General features: G+C 44.3%; 1 protein-coding gene and 1 non-coding gene across 3 annotated transcripts in view; both read right to left on the bottom strand.

Annotated features, from left to right (window-relative positions):
* LOC123773290 (E3 ubiquitin-protein ligase TTC3) overlaps nucleotides 1-20711 on the bottom strand; it is a 241840-nt gene that overhangs the window by 1427 nt on the left and 219702 nt on the right. For both annotated transcript variants that reach the window (XM_045766935.2, XM_069307431.1), the window contains exons 36-37: nucleotides 13497-13591; nucleotides 6806-6910 (exon numbers count right to left, since the gene is read on the bottom strand). In XM_045766935.2, coding sequence (XP_045622891.1) covers nucleotides 6806-6910; nucleotides 13497-13591 — 200 coding nt within the window. The remainder of the gene's footprint in view (nucleotides 1-6805; nucleotides 6911-13496; nucleotides 13592-20711) is intronic.
* LOC123754738 (5S ribosomal RNA) lies at nucleotides 5776-5894 on the bottom strand. The gene has a single exon (XR_006772424.1). It is a non-coding gene; the product is annotated as a 5S ribosomal RNA (ribosomal RNA).

Consider the following 20711-nt stretch of genomic DNA (forward strand, 5'->3'; position numbering starts at 1 on the left):
CGTAGGCCCACATACCCACCACAGCCCGGCTGATCCGGAACTTCTCTTAGAAAACAGTCCAGTTTTCTCTTGAAGATGTCCACGGTTGTTCCGGCAATATTTCTTATAGTCGCTGGGAGGACGTTGAACAACCGCGGACCTCTGATGTTTACACAGTGCTCTCTGATTGTGCCTATGGCACCTCTGCTCTTCACTGCTTCAATCTTGCATTTGCACATTGTTATTGTTTGGACTCGCCATACCAGCTTAGTGGTTTGTAATATTGAACACAAATGTAGATATTTATCTATAATGTGTGTATATATTGTAATAACAGCAAAAAAACCTGTGTTGAATGTAATGAAATGCTATTTTCTGGGTGAAACACGAAGGCTGCCCCGGAGCTATCCAGGCTGATATGTAATTACTAGCTATCTGGCATCAAAGAGCATAAAGTTCTTGCCTACTGGGGACTACAAGTCAGAACCTGGTTCCCCTCAGAGAGGCACAAGGAGCAATGGCCTATAGAAACAACTGTGTGGTTGGAAGCATTCTATGTCTGCCATCGATTGGGTCTGGCACTCAGAGAGATAGGCGCCCCAAAACAAACCCTTATTCTGGTGAACATATTGCTACCAAAAGCCGAGCGAGTGGACAGAACTCCCCAAATGAAAAGTAGCAAACTAGCATGACGTAATCATGTCGCTACGCTGCCATCTCTGCAACCCCCCACCCTCCCTGGGAGGGTGAAGGGGGAGCCCCAGACCCCCACGCTGGCGATCCAACTGGCAGTTCTTAGGCTGGATGTCAAAAACACGCAAAAAACGCTGCCAACCGGAGGAAGGTAGGGATGCCGGGAGCCTCCGGGTCTCACCCATAAAATGGCATTTCATTACATTCAATGCTGGTTTTCTGGGGGGAGCCCCATCGGCTTCACGGAGTTACCTCACCAAAGATAAGATAAAGAGGGAAGGACCCCGGGAGGTGGATACCACACGCCCTAACTCAAAAACAAGACAACTGGCAAACCGAAGGACCCTGCAGACGACCCGGGAGACCTGAACCCCCGGAACAGGAAGGAAGGAAGGGAACCCGGGCACACCAAAACGCCTCCACGCCCACTGAGGCCAAGATACGCAGAGAACAGCAGAGAGCCGCAACCGAACACAACATATGATGCATCCCGGGCCCGACCAGCCAAGCATCAATAACCCAAGGACCCCTCCGGAAAGCAGCAGACCCATTCATTGCCAGAAAAAAAGGAGATTGCTGCAAACAAACAAACCTACCACCAGGACCAAATGAGCAGAAAAACTCCTGCACTGGAAGAGTCTGAAGCTTCCCGACCTCACCTCCAGAGGCCAACACCAACAAGAAAAGGAGACCTGGAAAAACAACCCCAAACCGAGGAGGAGAAAGAAAAGAGAACACCTGGTCCAACGGCCAGGGTGGCACCGGAGGCGCATGAGCAGGCCGGAGGTGAAACAATGTACAAGACGGTTCGCAGAACAGGGCAAAAGTAACATCAACACCGAACGCAAGCTGGAGCTGCTCCGCCAGTGCCACACGATACGTGGCGACAGTATCTGGCTTAAGATGACAGTCCTGGAACAATCACGAAAGGAAGGACACGACAACCCTATCAGAGACCGAAGTACACATACACGTGACCGGAACCAGAAGGATTTTATCAATCCCTGTTACTATTTTGTATGTCGTGATCATATCTCTTTTTCAACTAGAAAACAGAAGAAAAAGAGGTGATAAGATCACTACATACAAAATAGTAACAGGAATTGATAAAATCGATAGAGAAGATTTCCTGAGACCTGGAACTTTAAGAACAAGAGGTCATAGATTTAAACTAGCTAAGCACAGATGCCGAAGAAATATAAGAAAATTCAATTTAGCAAACAGTGGTAGACGGTTGGAACAAGTTAGGTGAGAAGGTGGTGGAGGCCAAGACCGTCAGTAGTTTCAAAGCGTTATATGACAAAGAGTGCTGGGAAGACGGGACACCACGAGCGTAGCTCTCATCCTGTAACTACACTTAGTTAATTACACTTAGGTAATTACCATTTCTGCCAGCCAGCCTCTCGCTGCCACTCCCTCCCTCAATGACTCCAAACTCGCCCACATCCTCCTCCCACCATACTGTTTTTGCTTTTATTTACTATATACAGACATTATATATAAGTATCTACATGTTCTGTTCACCATAACTGTTCATCTAAGCTGGTATAGTACACAAAGAGCATAGTGGCTATCCTTACACAGCATGACAAGTCAGGAAGATGATGCCACCTCCCTCACCAAAATGATTTCTCCCAACACTCCTTTTGCTGTTATTACACTATATGCACACGTTATATATAAGTATCAACATTTGTGTTCACCATAGCAAACCACTAATCTTGTATGGTGATGGCAGACAGTAACAGGTGGCCACACACAACTAATGCTCCCTTCCTCCCTCTCTCTCTCACTGGTTCAAGGCCAGACACACTGGCATTCCTCCTTCAAGTATACTGTTTGTGGTGTTATTACCCTATATACACACACATTATATATTATATACAAGTATCTACATGTTTTGTTCACCATAATTGTTCAGCTAAGCAGGTATAGTGCCCACAGAGCATAGTGGCCACCCTTAACCAGCATGACAAGTCATGCAGATGTCACCACCTTCCTCAGCAAAATGGCTTCTCCCAACACTCCTTTTGCTGTTATTACACTATATATACAAGTTATATATAAGTACTGTAACCCCGCGATTATCCGGGATTCAAACATCCGGAAAACGCCCTTATACGGCCAAAATCGTGATCGGATAAAGTTATCACAATATCCGGCCAAAATGGCCACAGGAACCGGATAAAAGCTGGTTTGGCCGGATGAAAATACGGCCATACCGTATTAATCCCGTCTGTGGCTCTAGACGCATGGTGGAGGAGGGGGGTGGGGTGGGTGGGTGGTGTTGGGAGGGTGGGAGGGATGCGTCAGGAGGGACCACCTGGGTACAGGAATTACCAATAATTTTGGAACAATTAATCATAGCCAAAAACAAATGAAATAACTACTAGTAATTATGTAATAACAAATAAATAAGTTTCCTAAAAGCATTGTGCACAGGCTGAAGTTTCCTTCAAAAATATTGTGAATTTTTTTCCTCCTGGCGGCCTACGTAACGCGCTATCCCAAGTGGACCCGTCCAACACTGGTCAACCCATGTGCGTCCGTCCCTCGTGTTATACACAGTGCTGCGCCATTAGTGAAATATTTTTTTAAATAACTTTTTTATTTTCATAGTAACTTTGAACATTTTTGGCCAAGACTATGTCTGGTAGCAGCATCAATCGTTCTGGAGGTGTTAAGAGGAAGAAAGTTGTCCTTCAACAAGTGAGGCGCCACAGGCAAGCCAAGCTCCTTCAACAAGTGAGGCATTACAGGCAAGCCAAGCGCTTTCAACAAGTGACGCACCACAGGCAAGCCAAGCGCTTTCAACAAGTGAGGCGCAAGCAAGCGCCTTTAACAAGTGAGGCGTCACAGGCAAGCCAAGCAGCCTTCAACAAGTGAGGGCATGCAAGCGCTTCAACAAGTGAGGTGCAAGCAAGCGCTTCAACAAGTGAGGTGCAAGCAAGCGCCTTCAACAAGTGAGGCCTCACAGGCAACCCAAATGCCCTCAACCAGTGAGGCTTCAGCAGCTGGCAGTCAAAACTAACTTAGCTTAATGAACTGTACAGTAATTTTAAGTGTTAATTTTAGTGTTGTGTTAGTATAGGTTACGTAAATTGTTAAGAATTTTTAACTTCAAGATGTGTGGCATCAATCAAGAAGACGAACACCAACAAGGTAAGTTGAGGTTTCTAGTTGAATATTTAACTAAATGTATGTGGCAAGGCAATTCAAATTATGTTGTTTGTAGTATAAAAATAGTTGGAAATGGTCACTTTTGGACTCGTAGGTGAAAAAGTACCATTATCCGAAAAATGTGATAATCCGGCTGGGGGTCCTTCCCATATAGTCCGGATGATCGAGTGGAGACAGTATCTACATTTTTGTTCACCATAACGAACCACTAAGTTGGTATGCCATGTGGCAGTGGCTGCCACTCCCTCCCTCCCTCCCTCAACCCACCTGACTCGCCAACATTCTCCTCCCACCACACTGTTTTTCCTTTTATTCACTATATACAGATGTTGCACCACCTGGAGAGACAGCCCACACCACAAGGCACAGAACTAAAACAAAAATGCAACCCCCCTCCTTTCCCCTTCCGGGGAAGGGGGGGGAGGGGTTGCGCAGACAGAGGCGTGGCGACATGATGATGCCATGCTAGTTTGCTAATTTTTGTTTTGGGGAGTTCTGACCACTTGTTCGGCCTTCGGTCGCAATAGTTTTACAAGAATAGGGGTTTCTTTTTGGGGCACCTATTTTTCTGGGTGCCTGTCCTGGTCGATATCAGATATAGAATGCTCCCAACAACAGGGAGGGTCTCTATAGGCCATTGCTCCTGGTGCCCCACTAGAGGGGGGCCAGGTTCTGGCTCGTGGTTCCCGGTAGGCAAAAACTCCATGCACTGACTGATGCCAAAAAGATATGCATATCCATTCAGCCTGGATAGCTCCGGGGAGAAAACAGGGCTCCCCCCGGAAAATAATTTCTCCCAAAAACAAAATATCGGGATAATTAGTATAATTATATTGATTTAGGGGGATATATTTAGGGTATAATTTATATGACTGAAAAAGCCCTAATATGGTCCCTAATCATCAAAACAACCTAAAGAAACAAAGAAAATAGAGTTTGAAATCTCTGAAAAAATCAGCCAAAAATATTCAGTACCAAGTTTTGCGAGTTGTGACCGACTTATTTGTTGACCAATTTCATTCTATCTTTACATAGCTAGGGACGGGTATGTACTCTCCAGGATGTAAAGGTTACAACAATTACACACACCATGTTATCAGTGATTATTATCATCATCTCCACCACATCCTTCCTAGTGAGTGTACACACACTACGCTTCAGGATGTAAAGGTTACAACAATATCAGATAGTAAACAAAGTTTATATATAAAAAAAAAAAAAAAAGACCGCCCCCCCCCCCAAAAAAAAATATTATTTGGACATTGATGAAAGTAACAGATATTAACAATTGGGCAACAAATATTAACATTGGGCAATGTATTTATATGATATACAACAAAATAGAGCATAATAACATACTCATTATTATTTGTGTTATTATATATTAGACAGCAATGCCATAAAGGTACCAGCTGAATATCCACTTTGTGGACACTTCTTACTACTATTCTTCTTTGTGCATCAGACAGGTGCTTGCATCTCTTTATTACTACATTATCCCTCACTTCCAGTTAATAGGAGGTTTTCTCCTTATCAACAAAACGTTCTTCTTTTTAAAAAATTCGTCAAAAATCAATTTCTGAAAATATTTTGATGAAAGTTTCACGACCATGAAGCCAATAATTTGCATAATAATGTATCAATATACCAATAAGTCGCGCTGTGTACCGTTATCTTGAGAATGATTTCGGGGCTTTTTAGTGTCCCCGCGGCCCGGTCCTCGACCAGGCCTCCACCCCCAGGAAGCAGCCCATGACAGCTGACTAACACCCAGGTACCTATTTTACTGCTAGGTAACAGGGGCATAGGGTGAAAGAAACTCTGCCCATTGTTTCTCGCCGGCGCCTGGGATTGAACCCAAGACCACAGGATCACAAATCCAGCGTGCTGTCCACTCGGCCGACTGGTTCCCAGAAACATTATTGCCAACAGCATTTGGTGTTCCCAGGCGGTCACCCATCCAAGTACTAACCAAACCCAACGTTGCTTAACTTCGCTGATCGGATGAGAAGCGGTGTTCTCAATGTGGTTTGACCGTGGACTACTTCGTTGATTATTACTCACTTCTGAGTAATAATCAAGTACTCACCTAATTGTGCTTGCGGGGGTTGAGCTTTGGCTCTTTGGTCCCACCTCTCAACTGACAATCAACTGGTGTATAGATTTCTGAGCCTACTGGGCTCTATCATATCTACATTTGAAACTGTGTATGGAGTCAGCCTCCACCACATCACTTCCTAGTGCATTCCATGTGTAATACTGTGTGTTACTGTGTAAATAGTGTATGAAACTGTACATATTGTAATTTTAGTGAATTTGTAACAAGTAATATTGCGACAATAAACATTTATTGTGGACACATTACTGATACATGTATCACAGTTCTATGGAACATTATGAATGTTCTACTCTATACATATTGTAAAGGACACAAATATGCATCATATACAATAAAAAAACAAATGAAACTGCATCGGAAATACATAGAACAAATAATTGAAAATATACTTGTGGCAACACCCGGTGCTTGAATGGCCTGCGCGACCATGTCTGAGTGAGTCATACACGGGTGACCAGGCCCTGATGACATCACAGCGCACCTTGTCCACGTCCCCACAGCCAAAGTAAGTGGAATTTGGTATTTATTTTTACATAGACATGTTCAGGGAAGGGAATTTATAATTTTATGAAGAAAAAAGAATTTTTGGGAACACTTTTATTTCGTGCGCACGGGGAATTTCACAAAAAACTCGGTGCAGCACGGTGGTTAAGGGTTAATAGCCGAGCACCCCGAGGGTTAAAATGTATTTTATACAACTGGCTAATTCTTCAGTATATCAAATCTGAACCACACTGGAATTTTTTACTTTTTAAATGCTCCAGAGAGAAAATATTATCTATCTCATTTGATCATTATGGAAAATATTCTGGAAATATTCATGATTCAACTTACGATGTATAATCCTTGCCGATCCTTTGCTTGCATATATCAATGAGTTTCTTGTAAGAAGCTGTACTTGCAACATTATCCTCTTTGTTTATAGCAGGTTGATTTACCCTGAAAAAAGACAAATATATATGTATTAACAAATATTATTTCAGTTATTATTAAGCACACACTATTACATAAACACACTATGTAAATTAAGAAGTCAATAATATTACAAAAAACTGGCAACATTTGTGTACACAGGCTGAAATATTCTACTTGATGGTTTTGCTACAGAAACACTAGGTCATAGTGTGTCAACTTGTACACAGATTACTGATATTATCAGATGAAAGACATGTTTTACTTAGTACAAATCACACGATAGCAAATTGCTCACTTAACCCTTAGTGTGGTTATCATATGTTGATTTATGAGTTAATGATGATATCATATGTTTATTGAAACTATTATTGTCTGGGTTTTATACCAATGATGCTAACATGGATACAATAACTCTAAAAGGATGTAGTGGAGTTTAGACCATATATGCAAATAATCCTGTAGAGAATTCTATTGCGAACACAATGATACCAAAACGAATGATGTAGCACGAGAAATAAGGTGAAAAAACCTAAACGAGTATATACATTTTACTGATTTTGTGCGCTCACGGGTAACTTTGCCAACTTTTTGGCTTTGCTGTGGGGAGTCATCGGTGGGCTTTTGGACCTTATGTGCATATACCCCTGTAGGGAATTCTATTGTGAACACAATGATACCAAAACGAACGACGTAGCACGAGAATTCAGGTGAAAAAACTGAAACGAGTATACATTTTTTGGTGTCGCGCAAAATCACCCGCACTGCCTGGTGCATGATGTCATTTCTGCGGCACCACTATCCAGCATGGAGCTGGATAGTGTTAACCTTAACTAAACTAACATAACTAAGTAAATAATATATGTTTAAAAATATAATATAATATTTCAAAGAAACTAATTCAAATTTTTTTTTTAAGTAAAGAAAATTACTCGGACTATTAGGCAAACCGGGCCTTGCATAGTAGGCCGAGAAGTGCGTTTTGGCTACTAGGTACGACATAATTATATGGGAAGGGAGTACCACCTCTGGCTGGAAGAAGGGGGACCCTAAGCCTCGGAGGAAACCATACATAACGCATTAGCGGGAATGTTTAGGGCTCCTCCAATACAGTTTCTGTGTGCTTTTCTCCTACCACCCCTTCCTTTGATTTTTTTTGGCTTTATTATATGTTTAAGGGGGCATTAGGGTTCCAATTTGCCCCAAAAATGCAATAAATGAAAACTCGTTCGATTTCAATCAAACTTTTTTGACAAGTTCTATATGAAAAGTGTTTCATCTGGTCCAAGTTTCAGCATCGTAGCATAAATAGGAAGGGAGAAAAAAAAATTGAAGTAGTTGTGAAAATTATGCCAAAATGGTCAAAATCGATTATCAATCAAAAGTGTCAACTGAAATCATAGCTATGACTCTTTGCTATCACAATAGCACATATTAAACAAATATTATAATTAGTTTATTTGGAAAAAAAATGTAGCACTTTCGTGCTTTAGATTAGAGATAACTCGTCGCCGTTTTCTCTTACGATTCCGCATAAGAGCCGAGTTTTCTCGTCCATCGAAAAAATATTTCTATAAATTCCATTTTTTAACCGAAATGGATGGGGATACTTTTGTTTTGTAGGGAATTTATTTGCGAATGTTTTGGTACCAGAATGAATATTATATCACATAAACTTCTATGAGTAAAAAAAAAAATACACAAAGTATGTTTGGGGGTGTGGCGAGCGTGTGGCAGTGGGTTCCCTTTAGCCGTTGATATATCCAACACGTGGGAAATATTTGTATGTGTTATGTATATGTCTGTGTAGGGAATTTTACTGCGATCACTGTCATACAAATTATAAAATGTTTCAACAAGTATAAACATGACAAACATCAAACGAACGAAAACAATGCGTTCGTTTCTGCCGCGAACGCATACTGAGCGACGTGGTTCTATATTTGGCGCTTCTCTTACACATGCTTTGTACAAATGTTATACAGTTCATCTTATAGAAAATTTTATTGCGAACACATTGGTATAAAAAAGAAATACGTACATAGAAAAGTAGGGTCAGGAAACGTATAAATTTTCCAAGCATGATTTCCCCCGTGTTTTCGCCAGTGCGCTCGCGGCTAACTACAGTACTCTCCACTTCACACACTCTTGCGGGTGGGCAATTACCTATATTAAACATTCATATGCATATGTCCGTGTAGAGAATGTTATTGCGATTCCAATGATACCAAAATCAGCGATGTAGGACAACTGTAGGCTTCGCAACCATTAAGAGAGTGGAAACATTTTGTTGCTGTTTGGCGCTCTCGGCGAGTGATCTGCATAGTTTTTTATTTGGTGTTGATACTCCTTATGCTTGGGCGGCATTTTATAGGTATGCTCTTATAGACAATTTCATTGCGAACACAGTGATACCAAATTTAAATATGTGCGCCTTCAATTATTGTCAGGACAGTCAAAAGAGTGTACACTTTTCGGTCTTACCGCGTAGGCGCGCGAAGTGCCGAAAGCATCTGGGGTATTGTTTTTTTTGGAGCGCCGAGAGCGCGAAAGTGTTAAGAAAAAAAATCTCCCTTTCTATTTACACTGCAGTACTGAAACTTGGGACAATTTCAGCACTTTTCATATACAGCTAGTCAAATAATATTGGTTGACATTGAACAACTTTTCCAACACCACTCTATTGCCTCCTTAAAGGTTACAAGATATACATTGGTTGATACAAAGTGTGCTTAAAGGTTATGGATCTCTTGAAGCTCCTCCGCTTCAGGACAGGAATTGAGGATGCAGCAGGCGTTTCCCTCTGGATCGCTACACTGAGGTGCTGAAACAAAAAACTGGCAGCTCTTGGGTCCCTGGTGACATCAATGAGCTTGGAGCCCAATTCCTTGAGAAATCCCAAAGCACTCTTGCCCCAGGGGCCATGCATCTCAGATGCTATGGGAACAAAGATGTATTGACCTTCCAATCACCTGTATTTGACTGATTTTGTTATTTTCCTGTGGTTGGCCCTCCCAACTACTTGATCAACACCGATGTGTACATAAGTGTCAGCCAGGGTGGATACACACGTGTAGTCCCACACCAAGTGTCTGCCCCCCCCCTTTCAGGAGTATATGGTGATGCCATCAGGGCAAAGTGCGGGGAAATCCAGGGTTTGGTCCCCTAGGATGAGAGGTTTTCTCTCCGCTGGGCACTGAGCTGACGAGGCTTCTCTTTATGTCATTGACCTCGTTGTATCTCGCATGCCAGCCTTTTGTGCTTCCACAATGCAACCCATGCAGTCCATACTGGTCTGCTTCCACCCTGTTGCAAATACACATGTATTCAGTGTGAATTGGGGCACCAAGGTGGAGGGCCACTGCTACACGAAGGGATTCTGGATCTAGATGCGTGCCCTTGCCGACATGGGTACTGCCAGGAGGAAGTCTCCTGCATGGGGGGCAGGCACTGCTCTGAGGCGGGCTTTCTCCTTGTCTGATATTGCGGCTCTGAGCATGGCACCAGCTATTTTTTCCACTAGCGGGTGGTTCCAGCTGGACTAAGTTTTTTGTTGGTTCTATGATGGGTGCTGGGGCTGCAATAGCATTCCACTGATTTGAACATTCAGTGAAAGCAGGATCGTGTATTCCTGCTGAATTGCCCAGGAATTCAGGTAGGATATCTCTCACGAGATCGTGCAATGCATGGGAGGAGGAAAGGAAGGCTGGTAGAACAATCTGGGAGGCTGTGCGGACACCAAGGCCGCCGAGTCTTACAGGGAGGGTTACTTGCTCCCACTGAGTCGTCCAATGGCAGGTTCAGGATTTTCACCAGCATGGACCTCAGAAGAGTGTCATACACATTTAACTTAGGGCTGCTGTAGGATGGAGAACACCTCAGAAAGTAGGTCAACTTGGGGAGAGAGAGGCATCTTGTGAGGAGGAAGAGAGCATCATGGGCATCAATCTTGTCAATCCTGTCCAGCATTCTCTTTAGATCAGTAATTTTTGCATCTATGACCTCGATTGCTTGTGGACCAATGGGGGCACCCAGGAGGGTGCAGTCCGGTGACTCGACAACGAGAATGTCTGGAAGAACATTTTTTATTTGGCCAGTGATGTCTGGGTTGCGGGAGACTATTTCACATTTGGATGCATTGAGAATGAGGCCCAAAGCTGCTCCTTGCTCCTGGATTTATATCCTCCAAAATAGTTTCCGGGATTCCAGCGAGAGTGCCATCATCCAGGTACCAGATGTGTAGCTCACTTGTCAGACTATCAGTGACCTCTTTAATAGCTAAGCAGAAAAGGAGGGGGGGTAAGGGGTCACCTTGTTGGATATCTTCACAGGAGACTATTTCATGCTCCCCAAAAAGAAGCTTCGAGTCCCCACTGTAGCACAATCGGATGAATGGGTAAAGGGGATGGAAATGATTGTGTACAACCCTGAGGACAGCTTCTCTTCTGACTAGATTGAAGGCATTTTTAAAATCAAGCTTTACTAGTGCCTTCTGGTCTGAGAGATCAGCAATGTAAGCCCGTGCTGCATGTGCTGCAGCTTCACAGCCTAGGGGGATCCCAAACCCAAGCTGATTAGGTTACAGCAAGAAGGCTGCTTCCTGGTTGATAGATCTCACTGCAGCCTTAGCTACGAGGCGTCGGAGGGTGTTGCCAACGGCTATAGGCCTAATTCCCCTATCCATCATCTTAAGAACATAGAGTGCTGCTCCATAAAAGACAGGCCTGATGTCCTCAGGGATGCTGCCTTCCAAAACACATGTTGGAGAATCTGGTAAGTTCCACTAGAAGGTCCTCTGCAGCACCTCCAAGCACCGGGTTCAGCATTTGTTTGATGTGCTGGGGTCTTAGGCCTGTAAAGCCCCCTGCTGAACCTATTGGGAAAGACATGGCTGCTTTGTACACCTCAGATTCTCGAACAGTCAAGGGTTCTATGTCGGTATTGTTTTCATGGGGATCCCCCTACTGCTGTCTGGGGCTCTGGGTGGGCGATTGTCTGCGATAGCAGGCGGCTTGACGTCTGCGAGGCGCTACACATCAAGAAGTCAACACCAGCAATCAACAGCCAATTAATGCACAACTATATTCTACCCACTTCAAGACTCCGCTTCAATATAGAAGCATCAAGAAATATGGACCAATAGGCTTTCTACAATTACTTCCATTCAATACCAATTGTTTCGTGTTCTGTCTTGTGTTTGAATTTAATACCCATTCAATACCCATTGTTTCGTGTTCTGTCTTGTGTTGGAATTTAATACCCATCGTTGAAGGTTCGTTTTTCACCTCATCCACCTCACCCAAATGTAGATATAAACCTCGAAGATGTGTAAGCTCTATTCAGTTTCAGTTGTGTGTTTGTAAACTAAAGTCTTTGAAAATGTAATAAGTTTTACGAAACGCGCTCAAGTGTCGCGTCAGACTAGAAATAAAAATGAATTTTGGAGAATTGATCTTTGAATTACCATCAACAGTGAAAAGAAACATAAGAAAGATGGAGAAAATTCATGTTAGAATTATTAATCTTACTTTTTCGGTCATATTTAATAATATATGTCTACAGGAAAGACTGCTACCAAAATATACTAATATATATATATATATATATATATATATATATATATGTCGTACCTAGTAGCCAGAACGCACTTCTCAGCCTACTATGCAAGGCCCAATTTGCCTAATAAGCCAAGTTTTCCTGAGTTAACATATTTTCTCAAATTTTTTTCTTATGAAATGATAAAGCTACCCATTTCATTATGTATGAGGTCAATTTTTTTTTATTGGATTTAAAATTAACGTAGATATATGACCGAACCTAACCAACCCTACCTAACCTAACCTATCTTTATAGGTTAGGTTAGGTTAGGTAGCCGAAAGTTAGGTTAGGTTAGGTAGGTAGGTTAGGTTGTCAAAAAAACATTAATTCATGAAAACTTGGCTTATTAGGCAAATCGGGCCTTGCATAGTAGGCTGAGAAGTGCGTTCTGGCTATTAGGTACGACATATATATATATATATATATATATATATATATATATATATATATATATATATGTATATATATATATATATATATATATTATATATATATATATATTATATATATATATATTATATATATATATATATATATTATATATATATATATATATTATATATATATATATTACATATATATATATATTACATATATATATATATTACATATATATATATATTATTATATATATATATATATATATATATATATATATATATTTATATTATATATAATATTGCTCGGAAAATTTGCCTCGGTATAGCCATTGAGCATATTCTAAAACAAAAATCTTCATTTCATTTTCATTATAAGTTTTACATGAACAAATTTGAAAAGTGTGATAAATGGACTATTTTTTTTTTTTTTTTTTTTTTTTTTTTTTAGAAAATCCAGATTTCACATACTTACTGCATCTACATATCAGGTCTACAACGACATTACCCAGATTTTGGAGGTGTCGCTACATAGTAAGTACCGCACAGTATGTTGAAAGAATAAACTGAATTTAGGAAGTAACCAGTCAAAGTAACAGTACTATAATTAACACCGAGTTAATACTTAACCAACTTACAGTTTAACGGCATTCGCAGCCTGTCGGGACTGGGGACGGACCAACTTGGGTGGAAGGGTTCCTATGGCTCCAACTGAACTGCTGCTCGTCAGATTCTGCCAACGGACAAAAAAAAAATTATTATTATTCTTTACAAAATATGGTTACTTCCTTAGGCACAAACTGAATGAGAAGGCTAAAATTACAAAAACATAGAAACAATCTAACTTGCATGTGCTGTACAGTTGTGAGAGATGAAGCTGTAGGGGAAGAAATTGGCCTGTATTTCCAGGTCACATCCAGGCTCCCAGACCCCAGTGGTCCCAGCTTAATAAATCACTTTCCCACAGCCGGGTCGTAAATAAACGATGCATAAATAGGGGTATTTTGTCCAGTTGCTGCAATCGCGTCGTAAATTTACGCGCGATTACAAAATATTTGTATAAAATCCAATTCTTATTCGATCGACTTGGGGTTAGTATGAAAATGTTTGCCATTAAATTTCCGTTTTCTCTAATAGGCACATGGCCTATTTGGGAGAACCTCATTGCATTGTTAACTTCGTGGAAAGACTATTGTATTGTTGACTCAGCGAGGGTAATCGCCCACTTCACACACTCTTGGTGTGGGCCGCGATCATGATTCTACATTTATATGCATATGTCCTTGTAGGGAATTTAATTGCGATCACAGTGATACCAAATTTAACGCTGTAGGACAAGTGTGGAGTTGACAACCTTGAAAAGAATGGAAACATTTCGTCGCTGTTTGGAGCTCACAGCTAGTGATCGATGTAGTTCTTCAGCTTTTTGTGTGATTTAACTCATGCTTTGGTGACATATACATATGTTCTTATAGATCATTCTATTGCGAACACTTTGGTACAAAAATGAAATCAGTACATCGAAAATTAAGGTCAGGACAGTGAAAAGAGAATACACTTTTCAGTGTTGCCACTCGGTCACCCGAAAACGCCGGGCGCATGAGGGGGTCCGAAAAGTCCATATCGCCGTGCGCGTCAAGGTGTTAAATTGAATGGCACCATTCAATTTTTGTGGCCCACCAAAAGTGGGCCACAAAGTGCTTTCAACCAAACAAGGCCCAAAGGAAAGACAACTATACAAGGGCCCAATGGAAAGACCAATGCAAGGCCAATGCAACAAAATGAAAGTAGCCCAGCAAATGCTCGAGATCCTTGTGGGAAAGATGATGCCCTTTCAGTGACAAAAGGACGTGTAGTAGTAGGCATCCATTAGTCTTAGGAGACCATATCGTGGCCTCTCCAGGACGGAAAGCCAGGGTAGGTTGACATGGGGGAGAAGCTATCACCCATGCAGCAGGTGCCCCCCTCTCAACAGTGCCGAAAGTTTCCAATGGAAAGGCAAATGCCAATACGATTGGTTCCAGTACTGTTGCAGGAACTATAAGAACGAGGTTGAAGGCAACAACGAACTGCCCTAGGGGCTCCAGCTCCAGAGTTTAACTCAAAGTTAGTAAAAGAAGGTGCAGGGACTCCAAACCCAGAGACAGCTGTGGTCGGGGCCAGAGAAGAACCGCCCCAGCAAGGGCAAGAACGACCCCAGCCTCCTGAAGCAGAGTTTGGGCTGCACGAGCCCTAGGAAGTGGACGTCAGAGTCCCGCATCTACAGGTTCTAGACACAGATCATCACAGCCATCTTTCACCAGAAGCAGACTTCCTTCATGACCATCTTGCGTGTAGGAGGAAGAGTAATAATTATTAATTACAACAATTATTATAATAATATAAATAATTATTACTCCTCTTTCTGCTGGGTCATGAAGGAAGCTAGTTTGGGGTGAAAAGGGGCTGACGATCTCTGCCAGAACTATCTTACATTATTTTGGAGGGGTTACAAGGACCAATGTCCCTGCAGACCAGTCTCTGCCAGGCCTCCTGGTTCATAGTCGTGTCAACCATTGTTGGATGACACAGGAATCACAGTCCTATTGATTAGGTAGCCTTTGGGGACTTTTATCATATTCCATCTTGAACACAAGAGGTTTGTAGATAAATCCAATCATATTTAGAGGATATTAAAATAGTCTTACACCCTAATGTTTATAGAATTGTCTCATAAGAAGTACCTATTGCACCACTACTTTTCAATGAGGATACTTTATACATTTGACCATGCCTCCTACTCCTTTAACCACTGCATTGTGCAACGCGCCTTGAGGCTCTCAACGGGTGGTGCGCAATGCACTTTTGGGATCTTATAGGTATAGCGTATCATTCAAAACTCTCGCGGTTACACGGGGTTCAAATCAGCTTCCTTAGGGCTCTCTTAAACAGACTACATTTTGAAAAAAAATCATGGGCAACATTCCCGGGTGTAAAGGCCTCAGTACTGAGTGAGCAACCAAGGCTGGTGCATGCAGCATGAGCAAACAGCATTGCTGTTCAGCTTTTGACCACAGCATCGCCTAAAATTTTCCAAATATATATGTATCTGGTATTATTTAGCCATGATAGTATTACAGAAGAGCCTGATTGTGATAAAGACTGTGTACAATGTTCAGATATCAGTGAATAAATGCTGTTCAAGGTGTTCATAGCACTAGCCACAGCACACTGCCATTATTTCTTCCATCTAAAATTCTTCAAACGATTTCTCATGTTCCTTGACAAAATAAACAGGTGGGAATTATTCACTTACATGATTTAGTGACCAGGATTCCGATAATAGCAGGATTGTGGTGAGAATTAGCGATGTGAATTAGTAGTGGGAGGAGTACTGCTGGTAAGGGAGGGAGGGAGAGGTGGTGTCGGCTACTGGCTGGTGTGTGGCAACATGTTATTGGGTCATTCCATCTCAAATCACCAAAAAGTCACCTATGGCTCTCACTCGACCTTCTCCAAATGCCATGAAATTTTGTAGTAAGATAGCCCTAGACCCCAAATGACACTTTGCAAAATATTAGAGCTCAATCTGCTTTGGTTTTTAAATATCGGGTCCATGCGGAAAAACCACAAAGAAATGTGAAAGAGAGATGAACGTTTTTTCTACTGGGGACCACAAGCCAGAACCTGGCCCCCTCTCGAGAGGCAAGGGGAACAATGCCATATAGAAACCCCTGTGTAACTGGAAGCATTCTATATCTGCCATCGACCGGGTTAGGCACCCAGAAAAGTAAGCTTCCCAAAACAAACCCCTATTCTGGTGAAAATTACAACCAAAAGCCGAACTAGTGGATAGAACTCTTCAAACAAAAACGAGCAAACTAGTATGACGTTACCCGTCATTGCACCGTTGTCTGCGTAGCTCCCTTCTCTCTGGGAGGGGGAAGGGGAAGACCCCAGACCCACCGCGCCAGCGATCCACACCCCAGTTCTGAGGCTGGATGTCAAAACACGCGAAAAACCGCTGACCGCAGGGAGGGAGGGATGCCGGGGAGCCTCCGGGACTCACCCAGAAAATGGCGTTTCATTACATTCAATGCTGGTTTTCTGGTGGGAGCCCCTACGGCTGTCCGGAGCTAACGACCCATAGAGGAAAGAATAGGGACTTACCCGGGAGGCGGTTGCTGCTCACTCAACCTAAAGTCGAGACAACTGGCTGCATCCACCGACCCAAAGCGACACAGGCCCGACTGAGCCCAGGAACATTAACAAAGTAACGAGCAGCCAGGACCCTGTTCAACCACCAAAATCCCTGTGCCCAAATGTCAGCCCAGGACATACAGTATCCACTCAATTTAACGGCCTTTTTTATACCGATCTGCCAGTAATAACGACCGGTTTGAGAGACTGGTATCTGGAGCCTCATATATCGGTCTGGCAGTCGATATTACTGAAGGTCGGTATTGAGTTTGTTTTGGCATCGGCGGGCCCTCACATGGCAACAGGCCACCCACCTCCAAGGCATTGAGGAGGGATGGGAGGCAGTGATTGATGGAGGGAGGCATTGAGGTGGAGAGGCAGAGAGGGGTGGTGTTGAGGGAGGCAGGGAGAGGGGTGGTGTTGAGGGAGGCAGGGAGAGGAGTGGTGTTGAGGGAGACAGGGAGAGGGGTGGTGTTGAGGGAGGCAGGGAGGAGTGGTGTTGAGGGAGGCAGGGAGAGGAGTGGTGTTGAGGGAGACAGGGAGAGGAGTGGTGTTGAGGGAGGCAGGGAGAGGGGTGGTGTTGAGGGAGGCAGGGAGAGGAGTGGTGTTGAGGGAGACAGGGAGAGGAGTGGTGTTGAGGGAGGCAGGGAGAGGAGTGGTGTTGAGGGAGGCAGGGAGAGGGGTGGTGTTGAGGGAGGCAGGGAGAGGGGTGGTGTTGAGGGAGGCAGGGAGAGGGGTGGTGTTGAGGGAGGCAGGGAGAGGAGTGGTGTTGAGGGAGACAGGGAGAGGAGTGGTGTTGAGGGAGGCAGGGAGAGGAGTGGTGTTGAGGGAGGCAGGGAGAGGGGTGGTGTTGAGGGAGGCAGGGAGAGGGGTGGTGTTGAGGGAGGCAGGGAGAGGGGTGGTGTTGAGGGAGGCAGGGAGAGGGGTGGTGTTGAGGGAGGCAGGGAGAGGGGTGGTGTTGAGGGAGACAGGGAGAGGGGTGGTGTTGAGGGAGGCAGGGAGAGGGGTGGTGGTGAGGGAGGCAGGGGAAGGGGTGGTGGTGAGGGAGGCAGGGGAAGGGGCGGTGGTGAGGGAGGCAGGGGAAGGGGCGGTGGTGAGGGAGGCAGGGGAAGGGGTGGTGGTGAGGGAGGCAGGGGAAGGGGTGGTGGTGAGGGAGGCAGGGAGAGGGGTGGTGTTGAGGGAGGCAGGGAAAGTGGTGGTGTTGAGGGAGGCAGGGAGAGTGGTGGTGTTGAGGAAGGCAGGGAGAGTGGTGGTGTTGAGGAAGGCAGGGTGAGTGGTGGTGTTGAGGAAGGCAGGGAGAGTGGTGGTGTTGAGGAAGGCAGGGAGAGTGGTGGTGTTGAGGAAGGCAGGGAGAGTGGTGGTGTTGAGGAAGGCAGGGAGAGTGGTGGTGTTGAGGAAGGCAGGGAGAGTGGTGGTGGTGTTGAGGAAGGCAGGGAGAGGGGTGCTGGTAAGGGAGGCAGAGGGCAGAATTGCTGACCAGGCGATGGTGTCAAACCTCTCACCCATACTGTATTAAAATTTTTAATCTTAGTTGTAAAATACTTATGCCAAAATATGTTATTTTTTATATATTACTATATATTATTAATCATTAACATGTTTTATAGTTTCCTATTTATTAATTAAACCAATATAGTTTTAATTATGAAGTATGCACAGTTGGCATCTGCGAGCAGGTGCTGACAGATGTCCAGGTAGCCAGGCCTCGACCCCGTTAGTAGCTCCTTCCTTCATAGCCTGCTGTTCTCATGTTATGATGAAGGCAGTGAGGAAGAGATGAAAGACATTGAGGGAGGGGATGGAAGGAATTGAGGGAGGGGATGGAAGGCATTGAGGGAGGGATGAGAGGAAGTGATGGAGGGAGGCATTGAGGGAGGGATGGGAGGCACTGAGGGGGGAGAGGCAGTGATGGAGAGAGGTATTGAGGGGGAGAGGCAGAGCAGTACTGGAGGGAAGCATTGAGTGAGGGATGGGAGGCAGTGATGGAAGGAGGCATTGAGGGAGAGATGGGAGGCAGTGATGGAAGGAGGTATTGAGGGAGGGATGGGAGGCAGTGATGGAAGGAGGCATTGAGGGAGGGATGGGAGGCAGTGATGGAAGGAGGTATTGAGGGAGGGATGGGAGGCAGTGATGGAAGGAGGTATTGAGGGAGGGATGGGAGGCATGATGGAGGGAGGAACTGAGGGAGGGATGAGAGGCAGTCATGGAGGGAGATACTGAGGGAGGTATGGGAGGTAGTGATGGAAGGAGGCATTGAGGGAGGGATGGGAGGCAGTGATGGAGGGAGGCAGTAATTGAAGGAGGCATTGAGAGGGAGAGGCAGTGATGGAGGCAGGCATTGTGGGGGAGAGGCAGTGATGGAGAGACACATTGAGGGGAAGAGGCAGGGAGGGGAAGAGGCAGGGAGGGGAAGAGGCAGGGAGGGGAAGAGGCAGGGAGGGATAGAAGCAGTGAGGGAGGGACGGTGGTAGTGGTAGGGGTGAGGGAAGAGTGGGGATGAGGGACGGAGGGAGGTGTTTGGTAATATGGTTCACTTGTGTGGTCTACTTGTCCACCTGTGTGATCCAACTTGTCATGTGAAGGAATTATTAATTGTAACCTGTGACAGAATGGGCACCAACACAGGAACTAACTTGGAATGCAATTACACAATGAACTTTATTTAATTTTAGTTATACAATATAATGTATATCCTACCTGAATGTTACTTGAAAAATTACCGACATCTTAACTTCGGAAATACTGGAGCTCCGGAAATAAGGACCAAGGTACACCCTAATATAGGCCATTAAATAAAGTGGATACTGTATTGATAAAAGACAGCGGCAAGAGCCGCGAACTTGCGGACGTTATGGGCACAGGGATAGACCGCAGGCTGGCTAGCCTTAATTAATAACCCTAAGGACAACCTGGGAGACCCGCACACTTGAACAGGGAAGAAGGGAAACCGGATCAACCCAAAGTGCGTCAATGGACAAAGCAGCTGTGGCGCGCAAATAATGGTGGAGAGCTGACATCGGACACAAAACATGATGCAGCCCCGGCCTAACCAACCAAGCATCAACAACCCAGGGACCCCTCAGGAAAGCAGCAGTCTCATTCTTTGCCAGAAAAGAAGGAGAAGGACGCAAACGAACAAACTGATCACCCCGACCGAAGGAGCACAAACCTCTGCGCCGGAGGAGAGCAAGAAGCTCACTAACCCAACCCCCAGAGGCCAAGGCCAACAATAAAAGAGCCTTCGAAAAACAATCCGGAACCGAAGGGGCCACAACAAAACAAGAAGAAAGAAAAAGAGAGCATTCTGTCCAAAGATAAGGACAGCTCAGGCGGTGCATGAGCAGGCCAGAGGTGAAACAACGCCCAAGACAGGTTGCGCAATGGCGCAGATGTGACATCAACTCCGAAAGATAGCTGAAAAGCTTCACCAGCGCCACACCACCTCCCTCCCTTCCTCATCCCTACCACGACCACCGTCCCTCCCTCACTGCTTCTATCCCTCCCTGCCTCTCCCCTCAATGTGTCAACAGGAATTGATAAATTGATAGGGAAGATTTCCTGAGACCTGGAACGTTAAGAACAAGAGGTCATAGATTTAAACTAGCTAAACACAGATGCCGAAGAAATATAAGAAAATTCATTTTCGCAAACAGAGTGGTAGACGGTTGGAACAA

Source organism: Procambarus clarkii, chromosome 1 (genome assembly GCF_040958095.1).
Source record: "Procambarus clarkii isolate CNS0578487 chromosome 1, FALCON_Pclarkii_2.0, whole genome shotgun sequence".
Classification (NCBI taxonomy): Eukaryota; Metazoa; Arthropoda; class Malacostraca; order Decapoda; family Cambaridae; genus Procambarus; species Procambarus clarkii.